At 49.8% G+C, this 26,141-nt stretch overlaps 1 protein-coding gene across 6 annotated transcripts in view; it reads left to right on the top strand.

Moving 5' to 3' along the window:
• ZFAT (zinc finger and AT-hook domain containing) overlaps nt 1-23,736 on the top strand; it is a 204,346-nt gene extending 180,610 nt beyond the window's left edge. For 5 of the 6 annotated variants that reach the window (XM_004431048.3, XM_087447423.1, XM_087447421.1 and 2 more), the window contains one exon: nt 23,345-23,736. In XM_004431048.3, coding sequence (XP_004431105.1) covers nt 23,345-23,584 — 240 coding nt within the window. In that variant the 3' untranslated portion in view covers nt 23,585-23,736. Of the gene's footprint in view, nt 1-6,549; nt 6,670-23,344 lie in introns of those variants that run through there. The other variant, XM_087447422.1, reaches the window with a different exon arrangement.
• Nucleotides 23,737-26,141: the final 2,405 nt, after the last annotated feature.

Here is a 26,141-nt window from a genome sequence, read left to right on the forward strand (position 1 = left end):
GGGCACAACACGAAGCATGAAATTCAGGCTACGTAATTCTCTGGGGAACTGGTATCGTTCTGGTTCAACTCTGCATTTCTTGATCCACAGACGAGACTTAGCACGTCCAGGTGGATGTTTGGACTGTGTGTCCTAGAAACCCTCCTCCGTTAGCGTGGTTTCTCTCAAGAAGATCCTGGACAGAAGTCCAACAGTAGGTGTCCGATGTTTCAGTCTGCGGTGGCCTGGCATTCTGTAGTGGTTGGGAACAGATTTGTACATGTCCAGGCTAACCACTCTTTTAGCTTCTCTTTGTATTTACGAGATTGCAGTCTTCAGACTGTCTTATAAATCTCTTCTGAAACTCCTCCCTTGCATCATGACATGTGGAGTCCTGAGCTAGGCCTGGCACATCAGGAGGAGTCTATTTGGGATGGTATCAGGAGAGCTTTGGATGTTTTACACATGTCCATCCTTTTGAGAATTGCAGGAGAGTGCTACTGATTGTGATTTGCATCTTCTCTCTGGGAACTGGATTGATTTGCTGCTACTCAGGGACATGATTTATTGAGCATTGCATGCAGTGGAGTGATACATAAGGTTGCAGATTTAGGATACAGCTTGAATGTGCTTTGATGCATTAGACTGACAGCGTGACAAGGGATAAGGCAGATAAGCATCCGGTACAACCAATGTGAACAGATAGGATGTCTTTGCAGTAGCAGAAAACAGTGGCACCCTTCAGAGAATCTTTTGGCTTGTAGAAAACACGAGGCTAAAAGGAGAGTCACTGTTTAACATAGTCTTGAGGAACTGCATTTGGAAATGTTCCCCGAGAATGTGTGTCCCAGTCGTTATCCTGTCTGCCTGGCCTGGCACCTAGCTCACCGAGGCTGTTGATAAATGATGGATGGGAGAATGGATGGATGGATTGATGAGCAGGTAGACATCCAACGCCTACTCCTATGGCAAAGGAGTGCAGTATGTCAGGCCCTCCTAGGTGAAAGAATGCTCTCTGAATTCAGTTGTCCTATCATTTACATTTAAATATATCTGTTTTTATTAGAAAAATAAATTAGTTTCAATTCTTTTTAATAAATTCTGGTTTAGGAATTTTTTAGTAGAGAAATTATGTCTGTCTAATGAGTGTGCTTAGGCCACCTAGATGTGAACTCTAGAGCACCTGTTGGTAAGCAGTAATGCTCTTCCTTTATGTACGGGGAGCCCCTGAATGCTGGGGACTTCGTCTTTCTCCAGCTCAAGATATTACCATAGCAGTGGCTCAACAAATGTTTATTAAGTGGAATTGAGTGCACTGTGGGTTTCGTGTTTTGATTCTCCAGTTATATCCTGTAGAGAAAAAAGCTGGAACACCTTGTCATAAAGCACATGCTGTATATTGCAGAAAAAGTGTTTTAAAAGTACTATTGGATAGCTTATGTTGAGATCTTTTTAAGGTTTTCTGTTATATATATATATATATATCTCTTCTCTAGGGCCAAAACCAAATTCTAGATTATACATAAATTGGTTCTGGATGTTTAAAAATTTCAAGATCTCTTTCCCATATAAAATAATAGTTATATGCTCCGTTTTTAATTTTATTTTTCCTTGATTTATTAATGTAAATTGAAGAGAATCTTACATATCACAGTTTATCAGTGATAATTGAAAGTGATTCATCTGTAGTCTTTTTGGGTTTTCAGTTTCTGGGATGAAAATTATGACAGGCCTGGTGGGTAGGCTGAGGCGGTTGGAAAGCAAAGAGCTGAGAAGAAACTGTTTCTTAGATTGTTTTCTTCTTACTTTTTAATAAGACACAGAAAAGATTTGGCCCATAATTCAGATCATTTAAATTTTCAGTTGGACCCAGAAACGTGTCCTCAATGATTTCCTGTCACTTCTATCTTTTCTCAAATGTCAGCGTTAAAAATAAACTCATGGGGCTCGAGCATTTTGAAATGTTCAGAAAGAAGAATCCTTGCATGTACCTCACCGGCCCCGCCGGAGGAAACACGTGAGAACTTTGAATGCAACTGATTGTGCGTTGGTTAAGACCAGTTTTCATTAAATAAATTGTTTTCTTTTTGTTAAGTCTTGCTTTAGGGTTTTATGAGGAGGAAATTTATATTGATTAATAAAACTGCCTTACGTAAGTTAAATGTAAGACCTACCAGCATAGGAAATATTATCATAAGCATCTCTGGTGTCAAAATTAGTTATTTAGAGGAAAAGAAAGACTTATAAAAATAATAGCCACCATCACCATTGCCTCATGGCTTAAATCACTCTTTGCTTTTCTTATGGATTAAAATTTATTTTAGAGACTAAGAATAACACTTTATTTAGTAGTTTACAGTGTTCATTTCGCAGACATTTACTGCGTACCACTGTGTGTTCAGTCCCTGGTGCATTGGTTTCTTAGTGCAGCTGCAACAAATTACCACAAATGTAGTGGCTTAAAACAATTCAAATTTATTATCTGACGATTCTGGAAGTCAGAAGTCTGAAATGCAATTCACTGGGCTAGAATCAAGGCGTCGACATCTGCATTCCTTCTGGGAAGGATTCCTTTCTGGCCTTTTCCAGCTTCTAGAGGCTTCCTTGACTCCTGGTTCCCTTCCTCCATCTTCACAGCCAAGCTCTTCTCACCTCCCATCGTTGTGACCTCTGCTTCCATCGTCACATCGCCTTCTCTGAGGCTGACCCTCCTGCCTTCCTCTTGTAAGGACCCTTGCACTTACCTTAGGATCATCTGGATAATCCAGGATCATCTCCCCATCTCAAGATCCTTAACTTAATCACATCTGCGAAGTCCGCGTAATGTCCGTGTAAGGGAACAGTCTCACGTCCAGGTTAGGACACGCACACGCACGTGTTTGGGGTAGGGGGCATTATTCTGCCTACCACACTGGGTTACAGGGTTAAGACTGGTCCTGCTCTCAAGAGGCAGATAGTCTACTGAGGGAAATGATTTATTCTTTGATTCAGCAAGCACCGCCTGGGCTGCTTCTACCAGCCAGGTGCTGTTCTCGGCACTTGGGGTATTTCAGTGAACAAGACAGATGAACGATATGGTTGGGGAGCTTCCTTCTAATGAGGGAGATAGCTAACCCACGTTCATATCATAAATAAGTAAAGAATATAGTATGTTAAGGGTGAAATGGAAAAAAAAAACAACAAGCAGAACTGGTCAAGAGATCTGGAAAAGGCAGACCTTAGACAGGCATTTCCAGCCGAGAGTAAGGAATGCTTTGGGGAGGTTGGCCAGCGCCCCGAGAGCAGTGTGAGACACCAGGGCATTGCCCGCCTGGAACCTGGGTCTGGGTTGGGCACAGGTGCTGGGCAGGAAGGACTTTGTGGACTCCCTGGTGCCTGCATAGAGTCTTGGAGGGTAGCTGGGGGTTGGGCAGGAGCAGGAGCTGGTGGTCAGCTCTGGGTGACTGGAGGCAGGAGGAGGTGGCAGATGAAGCCCCACTTATGTTAAATGATGGGCCCTGTTGTAACCACAGGGGTTACAGGGGTGGGGAGGCCCGCTTTTAAGTGCTGCAGCCTGGTCTCTCCCCTCAGCCCGCCCCTCCCAGTGCTCAAGGGCCAGTGGAGAAAGGATGAGTCCAGATAGCCCGTAGTTGCATGTCGCTTCTCAGAGCCTGGTGTCCTTCTGGGCATCCTGACCTGTGTGGCCCTCCTGAAGGCAGGTTGGCATTTTTAACAAACCACAATTGCCAGGCTGTTGCATTTAGTTACAGAACCCAAGTAGTGAAGCAGCCGAGCATTTGTGCCATGTGACATTCAGCAGAACAACTTATACCTCTCCAAGACCGTCGCTGACACTGGTCACGGCGTCTAGTGTCTGGGTCCACCGGGCCAGCAGCTGCACTGTGTCCCCTTCTTCTTTTCCTCAGAGTGTTTGTCTGTGAAGAGTAAGGAGACCTTATAGTCACAAGCATCTTCCTTTTAAGAAGTTCAGGATGATTTAACAGGCTGCTTTTATGATAATCCAGGGTCTTTTTGAGTTAAAAATTTTTTTGTGGTGTTATTACTGCTGAGGGTTTACCCCTAAAGAGCAGATGGGGGAGCTGGGTGCATCATGGGATGTCAGCCTTTGGGAGTAAGTGTGTGCCTGTCTGGGAGAAGATCCCTGCACTGCAGGTGAAGTGGCACAGATCATTCATTCATCCATGTTGCTTGTAAAAGACAAAATAGCCTTTCAGTCTGTGTCCATATGTGAGCAGGCTAGGACATTCCCCTGTGTACAAGGGCCTACCTGTCGCAGGTTTAGTCCAGATGAGGCTGTCCAGTGGCGTGCACTTTGTCAAGCCCACTTCTCTGTGACTCAGTTACCATTCCTACTGTGCTGAGACCCAGTACATTGTGTTGTCAGCATTGTCCAGAGAAACAGATCCAATGGGGTGTGTGTGTGTGTGTGTACACACCCTAAAGAGATTGATCATAAGGAATTTGCTCACCAATTATGGAGGCTGTCTAGCTGACAAGTCCCAAGATCTGCAGTCTGAAGTTGGAGACCCAAGAGCCAATGGTGTAAGTTCCAGTCTGAGTCTGAAGGTCTGAGAACCAGGAGAGCTGATGGTGTGATGGTGTAAGTTCCAGTCTGAAAGCCAGCAGGCCCAAGACCCAGGAAGAGCTGATGTTTCAATTAGAATCCAAAGGCAGGAAAAAACCAGTGTCCCAGCTGGAAGGCAGTCAGGCAAGGAGGAATTCTCTTATCCAGGGGAGAGACAGCCTTTTACTACTACTCAGGCCTTCAACTGATTGGTTGAGGCCCACTCACATTCGGAAGAGCAATCTGCTTTACTCAGTCTGTTAATTTCAGACTCATCCAGAAAGAGCCTCACAGAAACACACAGAATAATGTTTGACTGAATGTCTGGACACCCTGTGGCCCAGTCAAGATGATATATAAAATTAATCATCATACACATCCACGTGCATTTCAGAGTGTAAAGGCCTCTTTGTCAGGGGAAAGTTATTGTTTACTGAAGTATCCAGTTGTCATAGAGGTGATTTTGATTCACAGATTTCAGGGCGATTCGGCAGCTTCTGGAAAGCTTACATACTTTAGTAGATCAGTATTTCTATCACAGTTGATATTTCAGTTCAGGGTTCAGGAACGAGCTCCATCTTGCAGGTCCTTGAGAGAATCACTGCTGACGAGAGGCCAGCAGAGCCACAGTGATCCCCAAGGGTCCCCCGCTGAGTGCCAACACTCCACTTCAATCCCAGGTCAAGAGCAGCCAGACCGTTCTTACTGTACCGCCTCCCGTGGAGTGACTATTTCAGTAGTGACTACGATTAGCAATATTCTGTTGGTGGGCCTGTATCTCTGTCTCTATGCCTGGTTCTCTGCAGGGCCCCCTAGGATCACCTCTTCTCTTCATTGTTGTCCCTCCACGTGCTGGATGCTTCCAAGGCATCACCCAGTGCCCCAGTGGCAGGAAACACCAGGAAGGAGCAATTGAGACTGCCTCAGACCTGCAGGCACCCTGCCCACTTCCCTCACGCAGATCCTCAGCCTGGCATGGCGCAGAGTTACACTGCCATAATCTTGTGCAAAATCCCAAGTGCTCTTCCCACACGATCAAACTGCTGATGAAAAAATAAAGCAGAAATTCCAGCTTTGCCAAAAGCAACCCCCCTCTCCCAGCTGCTTCCCCACGCCCTTTGTCATCTCCCAGCAGGTTCCCTGTGGTGGTTGGCACTAAACGGTGAGGCTGAGGACGAGTCAGTCGGGAGGAGAGGAGCAGGCAGAGCCTCCTTCGTGGGCTCAGCATGCAGCGCTCAGTCCAAGAGGCAGTTTTGGGAGCAGTTCTCATGGGAAGACGTGTTGGTTGCCAGCCAACATGGGAATTGCTGTTTGTTATTTGCAGTTCACTGTTTTTGCAAGGAAATGCAATCCACTTCTATGGCTGACCACATACACCTGTTGCCTTTTTGCAAGGGAGAGCAGGTCCAGCCTGTCCTGGTTTTAACATAAGGCCCTGAGTAATCTGGTGCCTGAAACCCTTTTGCACTGTCCGTCTGTACAAGGGCATCTGGTGGGGAGAAGCTGCTCTACAGAGGGGACTTGTCAGGTGCAGCCTCCTGTTGGGGAAAGCCTCGCCCTGTGATCCTCCCAGGAGGGGAGCCCAGAATCAGCTCCTCCCCTTTGGGGCAGATGCTGAACATTTCACGGGACTCGTGGCAAAATAATGGGGAGAGGGATCTGGAACGTGACTTACTTGAGGCTTCAACGTGACTTACTTGAGGCTTCAAAATCTATTTTCATTATTATTTTGAAACAGTCACTCCATTCTATTAAGTTGATCGTTTAACTGCACAGCAAGAGGCCTGACAGTAGAATCCCTTTGGTGCAAGATGCTCTTGTGATCCTTGAAAGATCATGGTAGAAAAGGTATTGGCCGTCTGCATCATCGTAAAGCGAGACTGAGTTGAGATCTCTCCCCTTGTCCTGCCCACAAAAGGGACTGAGTGAAGCTCTTGCTCTTTGTTATCCCTTTAAGCTCAGATAACCGGCGAGTTAATAGACTTGTCCTTTTCTTGTTCCCACAGAGGCACTTTGGACTCACCCTGTAAGCAAACCTCTCCCTGCCCGCAGCGCCGTCCACGTGGTGGAGTCAGTGGGAGAGTCACGCACACTCCCTCTCTAGTCACCTCCCCCTTCAGAACCTCATTTGTCTTCAGACCATTTGCCTGTGAGTGTGAGAGACGTTATAATAGCAGATTTCTCTTCTTTATACCGTAATGAAACCCCAGTATCTTCAGCGTATCATTTATTCTACTTTCCCATTGTGGTGGTTTTGCCATGTTGTGGTTCATCTAAGGAATCTTCCCTATTAGAATATATATAATTTTATGAGAACTGATAGTCACCGCAGTTTCTGTCCTCTGTAACTGTATTTTCTGCTGTTCCTCATTGTGTGATGGGAATGCCACATCTATTCCATGCTTACTGACTCGAGAGTGTAATTACAACCATGATTGATTCAAATGCCTTTGGAAGGCCCGTGCGGGGGAATTGTATGTCTGTTGTAAGCGATCACATCCGTTGTGTATTGCGGGGACTGAGAGCAGAGGCCAGCATGGTGCTCCCTAACCCTCAGATGACCTAACACCAGATTCTCCGTTAGTAGACTAATAGGGGCCTACCATCCAGATAGACATCTTTTATCTTTTAATTCCCAGTCCTTTTGATCTTTATATCAATACTGAAGTCTCCCTGACTGCTTTCTTTGTTTTCCCCCTTATCACAGCCCTTACTATGGGAACGAGTTTTCAACGCATGTTTTGGTTAGTGAGGTTTGGCTCCTGCCTAAAGAACATTGAGCTGCAATTTATTTGATCCTGGGGCTCTGCCAACTTTAATTATATCAAGGTCCTCATTATACATGCAGGGAGCCTCTCCAGATATTTTCATACTTCACGTTCCTTATAGAACATTTGTTCTGCCGTCGCTGAATGGTGACCTTCAGCATATAGATCCAGAGACAAAAATTCATTCAGGGTCTTGGCAATGGGTCACCCTCCCTTGTCCCTTAATGCCAGCTCTCGTCCATTGTGAGCCTTCCTTAGTTCTCCCTTAGCCGTTTGGATCTTTTCTTTTTCTTTGTCTTAAAAATTCTCTCAGAGATTTCTGTTTCTGGTGTGATTTCTATGGTTGATATTAAAAATCGCGTCCTCTTTCGAAGTTCTTTCATTACTTGCTGAGCCCTCTCATCGCACAGTAATGGCTGAAAGTTCCATTTCTTTGTGAAATTTTAAAAGTAAAAATAAGTTCCATGATGTATCTGTAGCCCTATGGGAAATTGTCTGAAAAAACAGAGAATAAAAGTTTTTTCCCTATTCCATTCCAGCACTTTTTTTCATATAAAATATCTGTAGCTAACCTGAAGATGTCAGTCTATTGAACTTTGCTTCTCTTTTCTCTTTCCTAAGCTCCGGTTTTTCTACTATTATGTCCCAAGAAGCTACAGCTTCCTTGCTGCTATTTGCAGAATCCCACTTTATTTGAGTTTAATACTCTTGAGTTTGCTACTGTTTGCTGGGTGCCCATTTCCTGACCCGTGTCCTGGGCCAGGGCAGATGGGTGGTGTGTGCTTCCTCCCCTCTCACAGCTTCACCTTGCCAGCTGAGGTCACTGAGTCTGTTTCAGGTTTGGGCAAAGGCGGGGCTGCAGCAGGAGGGAGCCAGGGCTGTGATTGCCGCCCGAGGAGGTGTGGTCCCTGCCTTCCTTGCCTTTGTCCCGGGGCAGTGCTGCTGCAGGCTGGTTCTTCCCACTGGACCAGGGAAGAGCCTCTATCCTGCCTGGAGGAGTTCCCCTAAACAAGAACTCCGGACTTCACACCCCTGCCCCCTCTCCAGCCAGTCTCCCCATCTAGTAACTGCACACTTGCCACTCCAGTGCTCAAGTCGGAACCTGGGGGTCCGTCTTAGCTCCTCGGTCTCTCACCCCCATGTCTGATCTGTCAGCATGTTCTCTCCTTGCTGTGGGCTCTCCCTTCACAGCATGCCTCAAATAGTCCTTCTGTCCCACAGCTGCCGCCTCCATCTGAGCCGTTGTTACTCAGAATGTAGTCCTTGGGCCAGCTGCTTCAGCTCCAGGGAGCTTGATAGAAAGGCAGAATGTCTGGCTCCACCCCACACCTCCCGAATCAGACTCTGCATTTTACCATCATCCCTGGTCCCCGGTGATTCGCGGGCATGGTAGAGCCTGAGAAGCTCCCTCTAAGCTGTGGGTCTTCCCTCGCTGGTTCACAAACCTACCTCTTTGCTGGTCTCCTTCCTCTCCCTCCTGCTGCTCTAAGATCCAGTTTTCACAAAGCAGACAGAGCGATCTTTTCAAAATGTAAATCAGATCCCTGCATCCCTCACTTAAAACCCTCCAATAACTTAGATAGCGTCCAGTAAACTGAGACTAGGATCTCACGGTGGTCTCCCCGGCCCCACAGCAGTCTGGCCCTCCTCTCTCTCTCCGTTTACTTGCTCATGGTGCACCTGCACACTGGGCTGCTTGCTGCTCCTGTGTTTTACTACACTCGTCCCCACCTTCGGGCTTCCACACCAGCTGTACCTCTGCTGGAGTGCTCATCACCAGCCTCTACAAGGCTGACTTCTTGTCGTTCAGGGCTCAGCTGCAGTGGCATGCTGTCAGGAAGCCCTCTTCTGACTCTCAGGTCCACATCCGGCCCATTCTCCGGAACCTGTGAATAAGATGAGCCGTCACTCCCCTGGTTGTGTTGTTAGATGGCACAGTTGACCTTGAGACAGGAAGATTAGCCAGACGGGCCTAATCTAGTTCCATGAGCCCGGTAAGCAGAGACTTCCCTCACCTGGTGAGAGAGGTCAGCGTGATTAGATGGGTTTGTGTTTTAAGCCACTGCCTTTGTGGTGATTTGTTGGGCAGTAATAGGACAGGAACACAGTCACTGAATGCGTTGTCAGATGAGAAGCCGAGTCCCCCTCTGTTAATATCAGGGTGCTTGCAGCACCCCACAGTGCAGGACTCTGGTCTGAGTGAGGGCCCCGAGGCATTTGTGGGCTGCCTGCTTCCCCAAGAGTAGCCCTAAGTCTGCTCCCCACCCCCGCCACCGTAACTAGAGGGAGGGTAGCATGCCCCTCAGCTGTGGGAAGACCTGCTCTGCCCACGGTGGCCGTGGGAAGTGGGAGATCCAAAGAAAAGCAAATGCCCAAGGAGGGAGCCCCGCCTGTGGGCTGGTCATGGACGTCACCTGAATCTGGAGCCTCTGGCTGGACCACGTAGATTGTGGCCCTTCCTCTCCAGTTAGGAAATTAGGAAAGGGTGTGGACAGAGGGCTGAACCTAGCAGGGGCCGAAGCTCTCCCCCTCTAGGCGGTGGAGAAAATGGAGGTGCGCAGGAGTACGCCCCCCCCCCATCACAGTTCTGAGGGACTTGATCACAAACCGTATCTCCCTTTGCCTGTCTGTACACGTCTTTTCTCCCCATCAGCCTGGAGCCTGGGTGAGAGAGGAGGTTTGGCCTCATTCACCTCTGGGATCTCCAGCACTCAGCTCAGGGCCTGTGCACTTCAGAGGCTTCGTGAGTGCTCAAGAGCACGGATGGAGCATCGGATGTTGGGGAGCTGAGCTGGATGGGCTGAGGGTGCCTTCAACACGCTTATGCTGAGCAGCCCCGTGAACTCCCGCTGGTGTGGATGTCCTGCTGGAGGCACCGCAGGCCTCTGAGACGGAGGCCCTCCTTAGATGGGCAGTTCTCTGGTGTCTCCCGACAACCTCATTTCCTGAGAGTCACCCAGGCCGTGTCACAGTAGGTGGAGAAGGAGCCCTTGGCACAGCTGGGAGTGTAGGAAGTAGCTAAACGGGACCCAGCCTGCCTGGGTTTGAATGCTGTGCCTGTCACTTAATAGTGTGTGACCTGCAACAAAGCACTTCTCCTCTGAACTTCTGTTTTCTCATCTGTAAAATGGGAAAATAATAGAACCTACCTCATGGGGCTAATGTGTGGATTATGCATGATTATGCAAATGAAGCAGTTGGGCAGTGTGCTCAGCCTATGGTTAAGTCTTCAATAAATCTTAGGTCCAGTCATCATGGAGACATAGCTCCTTAACCTCTTCTGTGCTTGTGGAGTTCAGCCACAGCTGTTTCTGCTTCTGGAAGCTTCCATTCAGCAAGCAGGTACCAAGGCAGCTGTCCAGACCCTGTGCTCGGCATTAGAATTCCCAGGGTTGATGAAATGGCACATGTTTCATAAGACAGTTTGTTGCTTGTTCCAGACAGGTAAACACGTAGTTGTGTTGTATAAATTGTGTTTGTGGCTGGGAATAATTTGACCCCTCACAACCTCCAGTTGTTGAGGCATTCTGAGTAATTCCCCTCGAGAAGGCCCTGGGGGAGTCTGATTCGGAAGAGCTAATGCCGAGGGACATCATTTGGCCACTTGCCCACAGTAAAGGGCAGTTGGGAGAGGGGTTCTGAGCAAGAAGGGGCGCACAGACTTGAGAGCAGGCAAAGGGAAAACGCACCAGAGAGTCAAGGTTGGCAGATTTTCCTGCTCCGAGAGAGAAACAGAAATTCCTGCTCTGAGAGAGAAGCACAAATAGCAAAGAAACAGGAAAGTGTGTATTTGACGGGCAGGATCTGATGATCAGCACGAGATCTGAGACTGTCAGCGTCAGCCATAGGATGAACGTCAGAGCTGCATTGATGCTCCAAATCCGACAGGATCGGAAATTCCTTTTTCTGTTCTGAGACCTACCTTGCTGCTAATGAACTTTGATGAGTGATTGAAATGGTGCATATTTTGTTAGGATGAACATTCTTCAAACAAAGCTTGGAAATGCTGCATCCTGGAGTGCAGTCTCACTTAGGTGAGCGCTGTGGCTCTGGAGGTCCAGGGAGGAACATGGTACAGCTGCTGTCAGCCACCTTTTCCTTGTCTGCTTGGTCTCGTGGAGGCTGCTCGTCACTTGTGTAGGAGGAGAGGGAGAGAAACTGCTAGAGGAGACAGATTGTTGAGTCGGGGGAAAGAGTCTGCTTCGGCTGAGGGAAGAAGCCAAGTGCTTCCCAGAGTACACAGAGGGAGTCCTCAGGATGGCAGACAGAGGTGGGGGATCAATCACTTCCCATGTCTTTATCGAGCGCCTGCCTGCCAGGCTGACAAAGTGGTCGGCCATGCCTGCAAGGAGGGTTGCTTGGGGTGATTTTGTGAAAATCAGGAGGGTGGAGGACTTCTTTGCTGAGACATGCAGGGGAGATGCTCAAACAGCAGTGGAGGGGATTTCAGTGAGAAGAATACGGGAAAGCCCTGCCTGACCCTAGAGCTGTGCATCTGTGGAGGGGCCACCAGACAGGAGCGAGGCTCGTAAGGAGAAGCGTGTCCCCTGGGCGAGGTGCCGACGGTGATGCAGAGCCCCCACGCATTGCCTGGCACTAAATAGAAATTTAATATATGTGTGCTTAAAGGTCACTGAAGTACAGCATTATGCACAATAAACTTGTCTAAATATCAAAAGGTATTCCTAGGCAGTAAGAAGCTACTGCCTGCCTCCTTCTCTGTCACCGTGAATGCGCTCTGATTCTGCTTGAGTTCAGTTTTAAGATATCTCCAGGATATACATTAGAATAATTCAATTCCGATACTTTTGAGCACCTACCGTAAGCCAGGTGCTGTGTAGACATAAGGAGGAGGATGTGCAGGCTGGGAACCCGGTGGACAAGCCCAGGGTACAGAAGAACGGGGTTGCTGCGTGTTGGCCAGCTGGGGCCTGCGGCGTCTCGGGGAGCCGGGATGCACACGGGACTGGCAGTGACTGTTCTTAGCAACCAGTCTTTACAACTCGGGTTTTGGACTGTTTATGGGATATATATTTTCAGAAAAGAAAAAGTAACTGCTGTCTGCTTACAGCCAAGAGAAGAAGAGGGTGGAGGGGAGGCATCCTGCCGTCTCCCCAGGAAAGACGGCTCGCCTAAATCACGGCCCTCCTTGCTTCCCATGCAGTCTTTCCTTTTTAAAAGGCTTTAAATCTTCACTGATGTATGGAATGGTTCCTTCCTGCCTGTGAATATCTTTCGATATTTCCCCAAGTTTCTTGTGTATAATACATACCCCCTTTTCTTGGTCCTGTATATACATATATATTATTAGAGTTGGCAATTTATGATGCTTTTTTTTACAAACCACATTTATTTATACCTTGTCTTTTCTGTATAAATTCAGGACAGGATTTACCATTTCCCTTTGTTTCTGATGTATACAGCACCACACCTAACCTAGGGCTGTGAAAGTAAATGAGCTTGGCTATTAACCTTGTGAAATGGGTCCCCCAGTCTCCCTTTTGAGAACGCTGAAGGAAGCTCTTGCGTGGTTATAATTTAAGCAGTGAGTGAAACCCTAGTTGCTGGAAAAGATAAGGCTCTTTTCCCAGAGCTTGAACACACACAGGGGAATATTTCCCCTAAAAGAATCGACTGCAGTGTTCTCTTTTGTTCTTGTTGTTTGGTTGTATTTGGGGTTTTGTCTGTAGCCCTCTTAATTCTTAGCAAATCATGGAGTCTGAGAATTTCTGCAGTGGAAGGGACCTTAGCAGATGTTTGCATTCTCTTGACTCCTGGAGATCCCACAGTGTTCAAGACCAGGGTCATCTCCTTCAGGAGACCATCCCTGAGCATGACCTGCTCCCCACCCCGCCCCTCCCTGGGTGTCCAGGGTAAGTGCCCGTCCACCTCCTCCACTAGACTGCAAACCCCTCAGGACAGGGAGCACGTGGGGGGATCACGGTTCTATTTCCCTCTCCACCTGAGTGTCTGACACATGTTAACTTCTCAGTGGAAAACAAGAGAACTGAGAAGTCACCTGAAGTACATGGAAATTCAGCTTATGAGAAATTGAGTGGGTGGCTTGTCAGAGATGGCTGATTCAATAAATGGCTTGGCACTTAGAGGTGTCCAGACGCAGAGGCCACTGTCTGTCTGTCTTGCAAAGCAAGTGGTGATGTTATGTAACTGCACATCCCTGCTCCAGCCGAGGACGGGACGCCTTTCCTGTCAACAGCCAGAGCAGGCACCAGCCCTTCAGATCTGTTCCTGATTTTAAAGCTTGTTTTCTGTCCACCCTCCAGTTTCTTGGTCACTTTTGGCCCTAGTAAACCTTCGCCAGCCTGCCCGTTTGCCTCTCCCTTAGGATGATGGCTGAGGAGAGGCTGGGCTGAGCCTGTTTACCATGGAGCACCTCCGTCAGGCAGCCTTTTATGCTGCAAGGTGCCTTCAGAAATCAGGCCTCGAGTCTTCCTTGGAAAACTGGCCTTGATCCAGCGTCTGCAGCTGCTCCCTGCGGGGTTTGTTGTGTTGGCTCTCTAACTTTCTCTTACTCCCACTGGTGCTAAATACAGAAGGAGAAGCCTGGTCTGGGACCTCTCCCCTCGTCTCCTGCAGAGGTTTGGGCTGGGTGCCAGCCTGATCTACCTCCCCACCCACGGGCTGCTTCTGGAGAGTTCAGTTTCCTGCAGCACTTTTTAGAGCGTGTGCTCTCTGCCCAGCACGGTGCTGGTGACGGTCCTGTGCATTTGAGGGAAAATGTGTTCTCACCCAAAACACCCTCCGTACCTGTGGCCTTCAGCAGACCAGCTAAGGCGTCCCAGAACATCTGGAATGACCATGTGCTTCCTCCCCACCCACCCCTCCCATCATACCCTGTCCGTACCTCTGTACTTTCCTACCTCTTCACTTTTCTTTTGTTATCTTACTTTTTGCTTCATTTTCCCCAATTATTAAAGGACTGTATTATCTTAAAAATTTAGAAGACATAGAAAAAGTAGAAAGAAGAAAAACAAGGACCCCTGGTTGCACACCATATAGACAGACACAGGTAATGCTGATCCCTCCCTCCTGTGCGGTGATGGTTTCCGGACTTCACTTGCTCAGCAGGTAGTTGCTGGACACCCCCCTCAGGCCAGGCCACGTCGTAGGTGCTGGAAATAAAGTGACGGCAAACGCGGTCCAGGTTGCTGCCTTCCTGAAGCTCACGATGACAGAGAGATAAATAGGTGATGCAATTTCAGGTGGTGAAAGAGAAGTGCAGCAGAGAGGGCCAGTGCTGGGGCTGCTGCTCCTGCTGGGTGGTCCGAGAAGTCCTGGTGGACGAGGTGACATCAGAGCAGGGGCCTGAGGGAGTGAGGGAGGGGCAGAGTGACAGCACTGGGAGGGGCACTCTAAGCAAGGAGGTCACGGGAAGAGCCCTGAGGTGGGACTAGCTCCGTGTGGACGAGGAACAAGGAGGCTGGGAGGGCACTGGGCATGGGGAGCGGGCAGGGGCCGCGTCACGCAGGGTCTGACAGACCGTGGACACCAGGGCGGAGTTTGCACCAAGTGTGGCGGATGCACAGGATGGCGTGTGCACTTGTATACTGCCTTCTTTTCACGTATTTAAACATAAGCCTTTTTCTCTCTTATAGAATCTGTAGGGCATGTGGTAGGTGCTCAACTTCTCTGTCTGTTTACATATCTGGGAGGCCATGTAGCAGAGCGGAAGTACACAGCCTGAGATTCAGGCCGACCCATTCACACCCTGACTGTGCATCAGCTGCCTTCACTGGGGAGCACCTGTGACATCTGGCAGCATCTACAGCCACGAGCACAGCAGGACCTGAACAAAGATGAGGGCATTGGCCCTGGTTGTGTACTAAGATGTCCCCTTTAATGCCATGAGAGGTGCACAGAGGCTGTGGTGACCGCCCTTGGTGACCTCGCGCATTTGGAGAGACACAGACCTCTAAGGTCCTCTCCCCGTGGTCGCTGGCTGTGGCTTCTCCATGTGACTGACACCATCTAACTGTGGCGCCTGTGCTGTCAGCTGTGCTTTGTTTGGTGGTTTTTGAGCAAGTTGAGCACATTTCCTAAGAGCCTTCCACTCTGCATTCTTTATTCCAGTGACTCATTCAAGAAGCGGGATTCACTCTTTACTATCTGCAAGGTGTGGCCAGGCTGATGACGGGCGTCAACACAGGATTCTCTGGGCGAGCTTGCTCAAGGAGCCGGGGTGCTCCCTGGAGGAGAGGGCACAGACCTGAGTTCTCGAGGGAAAGCTGGTGGGATGGGGGCTTCAGGCAGGAGGAACAGCAGGGGCAGAAGTTCTGGGCAAAAGAGAGCACATGCGTGTTCGGGAATCAAAGATGAGTGTGGAGGGACGGGGCTGGGCAGGGGCGGGAGGATCCTTGTCCCTCCCACTAGGGAGCTTGGGCTGCATCCTGAGGGTAACAGGAGGCCACCGAATATGAAACAGAGGTGGTTAGAAAGACTGTAGGCCTTCGAGGGTCTTACTTGGCTTCAAATTCCAGAATCACCTGATACTAGCTGTGGGATCTCATAAACTTGAACCACCACTTCTCAAAAAGATACGACTGCACTCCTCCCTGCCCAGCCTTCTGCACAGGGCTGCAGGAGAGCTAAATAAGGGGTCTGAGAATACTCCAGAGACTGTGAAGGGCCTGCCTGTTAAGGTCATTGTGACGATAATACGAGGGAGGAAGTAGTGTCATAAGGAACAGACAGAGGAAGTGTAAAAGGGAGTGTGAGGAAGGAGGGAGATAACGATGCAGGTGCAAGCTTAGGTCTGTACGTACCATACCCGTACGCGTGTGCACGCACACAGACATGCATGCCTGTGCCCATGTCCCTGCACACATGCACACACATATACACCTGCACACACACACATGCACACCCATGCCCATATCCATGCACATATCCACATACATATATACCTGGACACACATACCCCTGTGCCCCTATCCCTGCACATATCCGCACACATACACACCTGCACACACACACACACACACACAAACCTGTGCCCATGTCCCTGCACACATGTACACACATATACACCTGCACACACACACACACAGACATGCACGCCTGTGCTCATATCCCTGCACGCATGCGCACACATATACACCTGTGCGTGCACACATGCAAACCTGTGCCCGTATCCCTGCACACATGCACAGACATATACACCTGTACACACACACACAGGCACACCCGTGCCCATATCCCTGCACACATGCATACACATATACACCTGCACACACACACATGCACACCCATGCCCATATCCCTGCACATATCCACATATATATATATATATACCTGGACACACATACCCCTGTACCCCTATCCTTGCACATATCCACACACATATACATGTGCACGCAGACACACCTGTGCCCATAGCCCTGCACATACACATACATCACAAATATATACGTGCGTGCACCCATACCCTCACACACACATACTCACTTGTTGCCCCCACACACATATACACTCACATGCATATATGCCTGTGCACACTGCACATGTCTCACCTATCTCCTTGTGGGAGTTCGGCTCCTGTCTGAGATTCTTTGTGTCCCCCATGCCTGCTCTCATTAAGCCCTGCCCATCATGGGTGCTCGCCCTCTGTGAGTTGATGATCTTCGCGATGGCTTTGCCCTCCTGGTGGCCTTCTGAATCCTTTCTGCCGCCCAAACCACAGAGGGCCGACCAGGGCTGGCTCACAGCAGGTCCTGGGAACTAATCCTGAGAACAATGGGAGTGCCAACAACGGAAGAATAAATAGTGCTTCTCTGTGCCCGCAGCCCCAGGTGCTTTCCCTTTCAAGGACATTAATGACATTGGAGGGATTAATAAAGAGGGACCTGGTTCAACTTACTTAAAAATGGATTTGAGATGTGAAGGATGCCTGAAGCAAAATGATCTGTCTGTGGTGGCAGCAGTGACAGTGGGGTTTGCTCCCCCTGAAAACGTGAATGATGATCCCTGTCCTGGAGATGCTCAAGCTAGAATCTCCCAAGGGAAGGTGGCCAGCATCTTCCCAGCACCCGACGAGGGGGACGGGCTTGAGGGAGGGCGCTGGACATGTGGGCAGCATCTAAATGGAGGCATTTGGGTGGCGATTTTCATTCCAAAGCATTATAACCTGAATAGACTTTAAATGGATGCCATCCGATAGATGTCCTTCTGGTTTCTTTTCATTTTAGGGCCAACAGAGGTTTTATTTATTTGTCTTTATTCATCCTTTATTTATGTGCTGGGAGTCAAGTTCAAGTAACACGCTCAGTTCCACTGGGCCTGACTGCTGGAAACCCCGATGACCCGTCAGGACTGAAATCGCAAACGTCTGCTCAGGTGCCTGAGCTTACGAGGAGCAGGGGCTCCTCTGTGGAGCGGAGCCCCCGGACACGAGCGTCGGGAGGAACTCAGGCACCAGGGGGTATTTGCAGGGTTTAGAAAGCTCTGGGGGAAGGGGGGATGTAAACGCGTGTTGTTATTCTAATCTACCAACAATTCTTAAAATCGTTATAGTAAATACCCAGCTAGTAAGAGTCTTTCCTCTTTTTTCACTGCCTTCTCTGTGGGATTCAGCCGTGAGATACAGCTCTTTCTTCCCTTAATTAGTCTTTGTCGTATTATGATGTCCTTGAATGTCTGGGCCGTCTTGGCGTCCTGGGGGATGGTCATATTTGGGGCAGTTTATGTCACAGAGAAACGTGTGTTAGGGATGGAGTCAGAGGGTGTGGAAGGCTGGGTTCAAAGGTGAAGTGCCATCCAGGGAAGAGCCGTTCCACGCTAGACATTTTGGCTGTGTTCTTCCTGTAACCAAACCTGCTTTGTGGCTTGGTGTGAAGTCCCTGGTTCAGGGCAGGGAGCTTTCAGATGAAAAGTCAGAAAATCTGGGCTCTGGTTCTAGCAAAGTGGTCCTGGGCAGTTGATTTTCTCTCTGAGCCTCAGCTCCTCTCCCCTAATATGAGGGGTTGGACCTTCAGGACTTTTCGAGCCAAAGGGGTTTCCCCTCTGGACAGTGGGCCTCTTCCCAACCTCCTCGTCTGGGTGGGCTCCTGTCAGCCCGAGACAAGGGCTGGCCCAGCTGCTCCAGGCTGTTCTCTTTATCATCACTGCCAGGTTCTACCCAAGGACAGTTCTGGAGGTACCCCTAATGCCTCCCACGTGCCTGCCGAGACTCTGGCGCTGGGCTGGGGCGGAGGAGCCTGTCCCTGCTCTTGAGAAGCTGTGGGTTTAGCGAGGAGGTCTGTGCAGAGGACTGTCATACAGAGCAGGACAGTCATTCAGAGCCGTGTGAAGAGCTCTGCAGGGGCTCCACATAGCACATGAGTGCAGGGACCCTCGTCTTCAAGGACGGCTCCCCCAGCTAGGGGCACTTCCGGGAGTTTCTTGAATGTCGCGAGTGGGGAGGCATAACCTGCTAGGAATGGTTTTTACAAAGAAAGTGGAGAAGGAAGCTGGAAGAGGGGGAGAAAGCAGGGCAGGCAAGGGAGTAGGGAAAAAGCGAGACCCGGCACCCAGCAGAGTCTCTGTCAGCGTTTGCCCTGTGAGCAGACGATGTGGGCTTGCAGCCATGGAGAAGACGGGCTCTCTCTGGGAAGCTGTGCTGCAGCACGGGTAGAGCCCAGCAGAGTGCCTGGCCCTGACTTTGATCTGGTCCAGAATCTAGAAGAATACTTGAGGCGGGCAGAACTACAGAGCTCAGAGCCTGATGTAGTGAATAATTTGCACAGTCCGTGGGTTAAGGTTTCTATTAAGCTAACTGTGCTGCTGATCATTTAGCTGGAAGATGTTAGATATATCATTTGGAGAAAATGGAGTACCCATCTCAGGGGATAATGACACTGTGAAGCCATATCATTTCTACCGTGGAGAACAATTTGAAGCATGTGCTAATAGATTAAGTGACTACAGTGATCATTCTGAACAAAGAAAATGGTTGAGAGCCGTACAGCCAGCCACAAACTGAGATGGGTAAAGAGTAATAATGTAACCCTGTTGATCTGTGAGGTGTAATCCCTTTAGTCGCTGTCACACTACTCCAGCTGGGGAAGGTCTCTGGACTGGGGCTCACACCAAGGTCCGCCTTCTGCTACCTTGCAGCTGTTTGACCTTAGATGAGTCCCTGGACCGCTAGAGGTTTCATTCAGAAATGCCCAAGCCACAGGATGTTGGTGTAAATGATTGGGATGAGGCATGGCAGAGTGTTCAATAACCTGCAAGGGGCTGGGTAGACACTGGGTTCCGTGGGGACAGGGAAGGCGTGCATGGTTTGCAGAAACATAAAACATAAAAACAAATGGAGTGTGCGTCTTACAACCCTTGGAGTGCGTGAAGGCGGGGAGGGGCTCACTTTGCAGAAATCCTCGTAAACCCCCTCTGTAAAGCAGCCCATTATTCCTCTTTCTACAGTGTTCCCATGTCAGCTGTATGTAAAGTGGAGCATCTGTATGGGCAGCTTCTGCAGGGCTGGCAGAGCCGCTTGCCAGAGCTCGTGAGATTGTCAGCTTGGTCCAACAGCAGGCCACAGGCGGACTTTGGGACCCCTGGCTGTTGTTAGTTACGTTTTGGATGCTCAGTAAAAGGACTGAGCAACAGCCTGCAGCCCCCATTACACCTGCGCTGACTGAGATGGATGCTCTTTTCAGGACTTCTGTGAAGTGCACATTTGCTTTTGCCTCTGTCACTTTTTCTGTTGAATTAAGCCCAAAGGACCGTGTTTGGAAAGTTTACAGTACTCATAATTAGCATTGGATGAATTTAATGGTGATTCTGGCAGACAAAATGCTGGAGCTGAAAATCGAAAAAACAAAATGGAGGAAGGATTCTCTTTAAATAGACAATGCTACAGAAAGGTAATATGGACAAAGAAATGTAAATATTTAGAAGGATGGTGAGGGAAGTATAATGCTCAGTGAGTCTTAACTTCTCATGGCGGGCAAATTTTGATTCATGGAGTGCCATGGATGGGACGATGCAAGGCCCCTTGGAAAGCTTCAGTGTGTTCCTTTGTAATATCGAGTCTCCATCTCTCAGCTGATGATCAAGGCTCTTCAAGATCTGATAGTGAACTTCATTTCAGGCCTCACCTGCCACTTCTCTGCCAACACTCCTTCTCCTGTCACTTATGCACGTTTGACAGATATCCCCTGAGAACCTCGCACATGCAGACAGACTGGTGATCTACAGCCCAGGAGTGGGGTCTGCTGTCTTGAGCTCAGCCAGGAGCTGAAGCCTCTATGCAGATGAGGGGTCCAGAGAAGTAGTCAAGGATGGGGACCAGGACTGCTCCAGCCTTTGTGAGTGGGCAGAGGAAGAGCAGTGGGGAAGTCTGGAATCTGGGAGAAGGCCCGGAAAAGAGCCTGACAGAGGGTTGTGGAAGCAGCAAAGAGGGCATCTCAGTGAGTCAAGCTGAGGTGGGCTTAGAGTGTGAGATAGCACAGAGCCTTCTTAAAAGGTGAAGATGGAACTCTGCCTGGTGAGTTGGGAACTGGGAAGTAGCCAGCGGCCTTGTCAGGGCTGTGGGCACACACCCGCTGTTTGCTCACAGTCTTCCCTCTGCCTGCAATGCCTTTTCCCTCTATCTGTGAACAACGCCACCTTCCATGAGGTGCCTTGGGCCCTGATGTGACACAGTTCGCACCATTTACCCCTATTTCAAGCACGGTAGCCTCATCTTAGCTGTCGCCCTGTCTTCTTCCCTGCATCTGTGGACAGTGGTCATGTCTCGGTCATCTTGGAACCTCCCCCTTCCTACTGGGCTGTCATGGGAACAGGAGGCGACAGCCTCTGCTTCTCAAAGGCCCAGGCCAGGGCAGGGTTCTCCTTTCAGCCTTTGTCGGTACTCAGGCATCGTGGTGTTAGAGTTGTTCAAAAGGACAGGGATTTTCCACAGTGGAAGTTTTCTGTTGGTGACTACTTCCTCATTTTAGGCTTCAGCTCTGATGGCAATCGCTGTATCCCGATTATGGCGTCACGCCCAAGAGCATGTCTCAGAGCTTGTGTATCGGTTGATCTCACCGTTTCTATCACATCTTCTGTTTACCTGAGGCGCAGTGGGCTTGTTTTGCATGTGTGAGGTCCTGGGACCCCAGTATAAATCACCCTGGCCCCTCACTTTTTCCTTTGTGTAGAATTGATTGACAGTTAAGAGGGGAAAAGCATTTGTTGTGTATTCCCTCCCCTTCTGTCAGGTACTCTCTTTCAATGTGAAATAAATCAATATTTACTTCTAAAGTCTTGGTTCACAGTACATTTTCCCATTTAAATGAAATTGATACAAACAATAAAAGAAGGGAAAAAGGTCTTGATACTCTGGGAAAACAAACCAGGCTAAATGTATTAATAGTTTCCACTTAGGATAGCTCTTGGGCTTCTGGTGAATTCTGTCAGTCCAAATTAAAAGTTTCTTCCAGTCCATAACTTTGTGTGGAGCCCACCCCAGAGGTGCCTTTTCTGTTTTTCTCTCTGAATTAAATGTGATCCCCTGCTGACGTAGCCTTTCCTGCTCACAGGGAGTGGTACAGTCACAGGACCGAGTGAGACCACTCGAAGCCAGTAGGGCCATTCCCAGATAGAGTGTGGAGTCCCGACGTGTTACAGAGGGATGGGCAGGGAGCAGGAAGTCGTGCCATGTCAGACATCAGCTGGCAGAGGAGTTAGGAGCAGGCCAGGCATCCAGCTTGGCTCTGGGAAAACAGCTGTGACAAGAGAGCATGGTCCCTACCCCCACGGAGCTTAGTCTAGTGGAACCTGATAAAATGACAGAGGTTTGGTTGAATAAATGAATTATTGAAGGCTTCGAAAGGGCAGCCATGTTATTAAGCATGCGTTTTGCATACAAAATCTCCTTTAATTCTCCCAGCAATCCTCTGAAGTGGGCATGTTAGTCTCTCTTTTGCGGATGAGAAAACTGAGATTGTAGGGGAAAGTAGTCCAAGCCTCGCAGCTAATAGTGGTTTGTAGGACAAAGCTTCTGGTCCACTTGGACCTCCTGGAAAAGCCGAGTCTCTCTGAAATCCCTCCATGTACCAGCGGACTCTCTCATTCCCCAGCTAAACAATCCCAGGCCCATTTTCTTTCCTCCTGGGCTTATTTTCTAACCCTTGAGCCATTTTTGCAGCTCTAGGGTCTCAACTCTTTCTAAATCTTTCCCATATTCTTTCTATGATCTCTTCTCAAGATCAAAGACAGTTGTTATTTCAAATAGACCAGAGCCCACAGAGTCGGTGACGTGGGGCATCGGCACCAGCTGTAATTTGCCCTTGTCTGGAATCTGCCTGCTTGGAGCTGCGGAGAAAGGCCTGGCCGTGGAATTCAGCAGGTCCCCTCCTCCGACAGAGGCTCCCGCAGACTATCCTGCCCAGCCTGTGGCAGCGAGTTCCCATCAGCAGGCTCTGCCTAGCTGGTTCAGGCATTAGTGTTGATGGACGACACCTGGGAAAGCAGTCACGAGGGTGTTTGCCTCCTCCTAGTGTGATGTTGGTTTTCATACAGCGAGTTGAGCTCCCATAGTGGGTGGAAAGACAGATAACCCAGGATAAACCTAGGCCCTTTCTCATCACCAAAAGGACCAGCTGTGGATTTCTAGGAGCCCCCCCACCCAACCCTCAACATGGTTGCAGTAAATAACTATTTACTGCATATAACTGCAAATAACTATTTACTCAACATGGTTGCAGTAAATAACTCCTATGGTACCTTTCAACTCTCATACTGTTGGCAACCCCCATACCTCTGGGAGGCAGCTTGGCATCAAGAGAAGAGCTTGGACTTTGGGTTTCCACTTGGGTTCCACCATTAGCCACAGCTGGGCCCCTGGCCGTGTTGCTTTGCAGCATTGAGCTTCCCTCTCTTCACCAATAAACATCTGAGAGCAAGCACAGAGCATTGCTAAGAGGATTAGGTGTGGTAGGGACAGGCTCCTGGAACATACTAGATACTCCATAAGCAGTAGCTGTGAGTCTGTTGTCATGACTGGACCCAGAAGGAGGACCTGTATGACCTTTCCCTTGCCCTCCCACAGGTCACCGACGAGGAGCCCAGCTCCAACCATACAGTCATGATCCAGGAGACCCTCCAGCAGGCCTCTGTGGAGCTGGCCGAGCAGCATCACCTGGTGGTATCCTCCGACGAGGTGGAGGGCATCGAGACAGTGACAGTCTACACGCAAGGCGGAGAGGCCTCGGAGTTCATCGTGTACGTGCAGGAGGCCATGCAGCCCGTGGAGGAGCAGGCCGTGGGGCAGCCGGCCCAGGAGCTCTAGAGGACACTCAGCGTCGGACGGACCCCATAGGGCAGGGCTGCCAGGCTCTGCGGGACACCCAGGACACTTGGGGTGCCCAGGGCGGGGAAGCCACAGAAGGGCACTCTGCCTGGCGCTCTCCTCTGCGCTCCCTGCCCTGGCCGCCAGATGGGGCTCTCCTTGTCCTACTTTGGGTAGGCAAGGTGATCAGCATCACCAGCAATACAGGACCCCTCCCTCAGTACAGACACATACCCCCTTACCCTGTATCCTCTGCTTCTGGAAGGACTTTTGCATCAGTTCCCCAAACACGGGCCATACCACATTGCCCCTTTGCTTCAAGATTCAGAGACCCCCAGTCCCCATCAGCATCTTCCCTGAATCACATCCCCATCTCCTTGGTCCCCATCTAGGTGCCGAATCTTCATCTGGGACCGCTGCAGCCTGGTGAAAGGGAGACAGCCATCACAGAGAAAGGGACCTTGTGGTTTTTGAGTCACCTCTCTGGGGAAAGAGGGAAGGGGGCCTGGCTTTGTCTACAAAGTTCTACCCTCCTCAGGTATTGAGGGTGCATGTTATCGCGTGAAGTAACCACGATTTGATGACCCTCCCACTCCCATCACAGGTGGGGTCTCAGCTTACAGTCTTGGAATTCTTTTGCTTTCAAAAAAAATGCACTTTTTCCTCTTCACCCCCCATTCTAAGGAGGTGAGGTGGATGGAATAAAGACAGTCTCGGCCTGAGTACTTGGTTCCTCCCTTAGGTTGAGTGGTTTACATTTCCCCATCCTGAATCAGATCTTGGGTTTGGACCCCACCCAGAACCACCGCATCTGAGACACAAGGCCCTTAAGGTGGAGACGCTGATGCTCTTTCTCCCTCTAAAGCACTTAGAGTTGCTTTGGGGCCCACTGTCTGAGGTTAACGTCTTACTTTCCGTTTCCTGGCATCCAGTGTTGGGTTTGCTGCAGCCCAGACGAGGGAGCACTCTTTTCCACCCGGCACGTGGGAGGAGCAGTCAGCCGGCCATCAGAAGCCTGCGTGACAACTGTTGTTTGACTAAGCATTCAGTCCAGGTGCTCATGAAAAGTCCCATACCTTTTTGAGCCTCTGCTCTGTGCACAGCATTGTGGGGGCATCGAGGTGAGTCCTGCTGCGCCCTGCCCGGCCCTGGGGTCTCTTGTCATCGTCACCCACCCTCCCACTCACTGAGGTCAAGGTTTGTGTCCTCTGAGACCCCTGTCTTCAGGTGGAATCTTATGCAGGTATATAAGCAGAGGTACAAGCAGATGGAGGGGTAGTTGCTCCGGTTGAAGAGGGTGGAGTCCACAGCCCATGCACCGGGCCCCTCTGTTACTGCCTCTCTCCCCACCCCAGCAGGGCCTAAAGGCACCTTTTGGGGGAAGCTTAAGAGCTGCTGCTCTGGGACCGGCCTGCTGGTGCAGTGGTCAAGTTCATGCCATCTGCTGTGGAGGCCCGGGGTGCGCAGGTTCGGATCTCAGGCACGGACTACACACTGCTCGTCAAGCCACGCTGTGGTGGCGTCCCACATATAACGTGGAGGAAGGTGGGCACGGATGTTAGCTCAGCAACAACCTTCCTCACCAAAAAAAAAAAAACGCTGCTGCTCTAACACAAGGAGGAAAGAGACTAAGCCAAGGGGGAGAAGTGCATCTGGCCTCACAGGAAGGAAGGTCACTGCCCACTTGGGATGAGGTGGAGAGAGCTCCATGGCAGAGGTGGCCTGTGGTCAGGGCTTTTAAGCTAGATAGGCTCTGCATTTGCGGGGATTAGCGGGGAGGGAGAGGGAAGGGGATTCCGGGGGAGAGTAACAGTGGAGCTAACCCCTGGGGGTGGGACAGCATGGGGATGAACTCGAGCCATGAGCATTCCACTGGGCTGGTGGGTAGCTATAAGGGGAAAGGTAGAAAGGTCAACCAAAAGCCAGAACCTAGCAGAAAAAGGGATGAGAGATGATGAGTATTGATTTTATTCAGTGAACCATAGGGAGGCAGCAGCCATTTGATAGACCCGGGGTGTGAAGGGCAGAGCGACACTCCGGAAAGAGTGATCTTGTCCGTGTGTCAGGGTCAGCTGTGTTGGGATAGTTGAGCCTCCAGATTGGAGGCAGAGAACCTGGGCTCAAACCCAGTTCTGTCCCCTCTTACCTGAATCACCTTGGCATGTCACTGGGCCTGTCTTAGTTGTAGTTAACTCATCTCTGAAATGGGTCTGATGATCATTGCTAACTCCTGAGATTATTGAGGGGCTTGACTGAGCAAAGCCTGGGAAGCCATTGGCAGAGCACCTGGCCCACTCTGTACATATAAATTATTATTTGTATTCGTAGGCATGGAGGATGCAAACTTGAATATCCCTCAAATTCTGCCCTCAAAGAGGTCACAATCTAGTGGGAGAGACAGGGCAAGAACGCACAATGGGAAGTTGTTGAATGTGCTTCATGCTCCTAGCGAGGCTGGAGGGAGGAGCCTGTTCCTAGATCCCCTAACACGGGGCCCTGGGCCAGAACTGTGGGGCCACATGACACTGAGGAGCAGGTGCCCAGCCACTCAATGGGA

The sequence above is a fragment of the Ceratotherium simum genome, chromosome 23 (assembly GCF_057802395.1).
Source record: "Ceratotherium simum simum isolate JZ-2026a chromosome 23, ASM5780239v1, whole genome shotgun sequence".
Taxonomy (NCBI): Eukaryota; Metazoa; Chordata; class Mammalia; order Perissodactyla; family Rhinocerotidae; genus Ceratotherium; species Ceratotherium simum.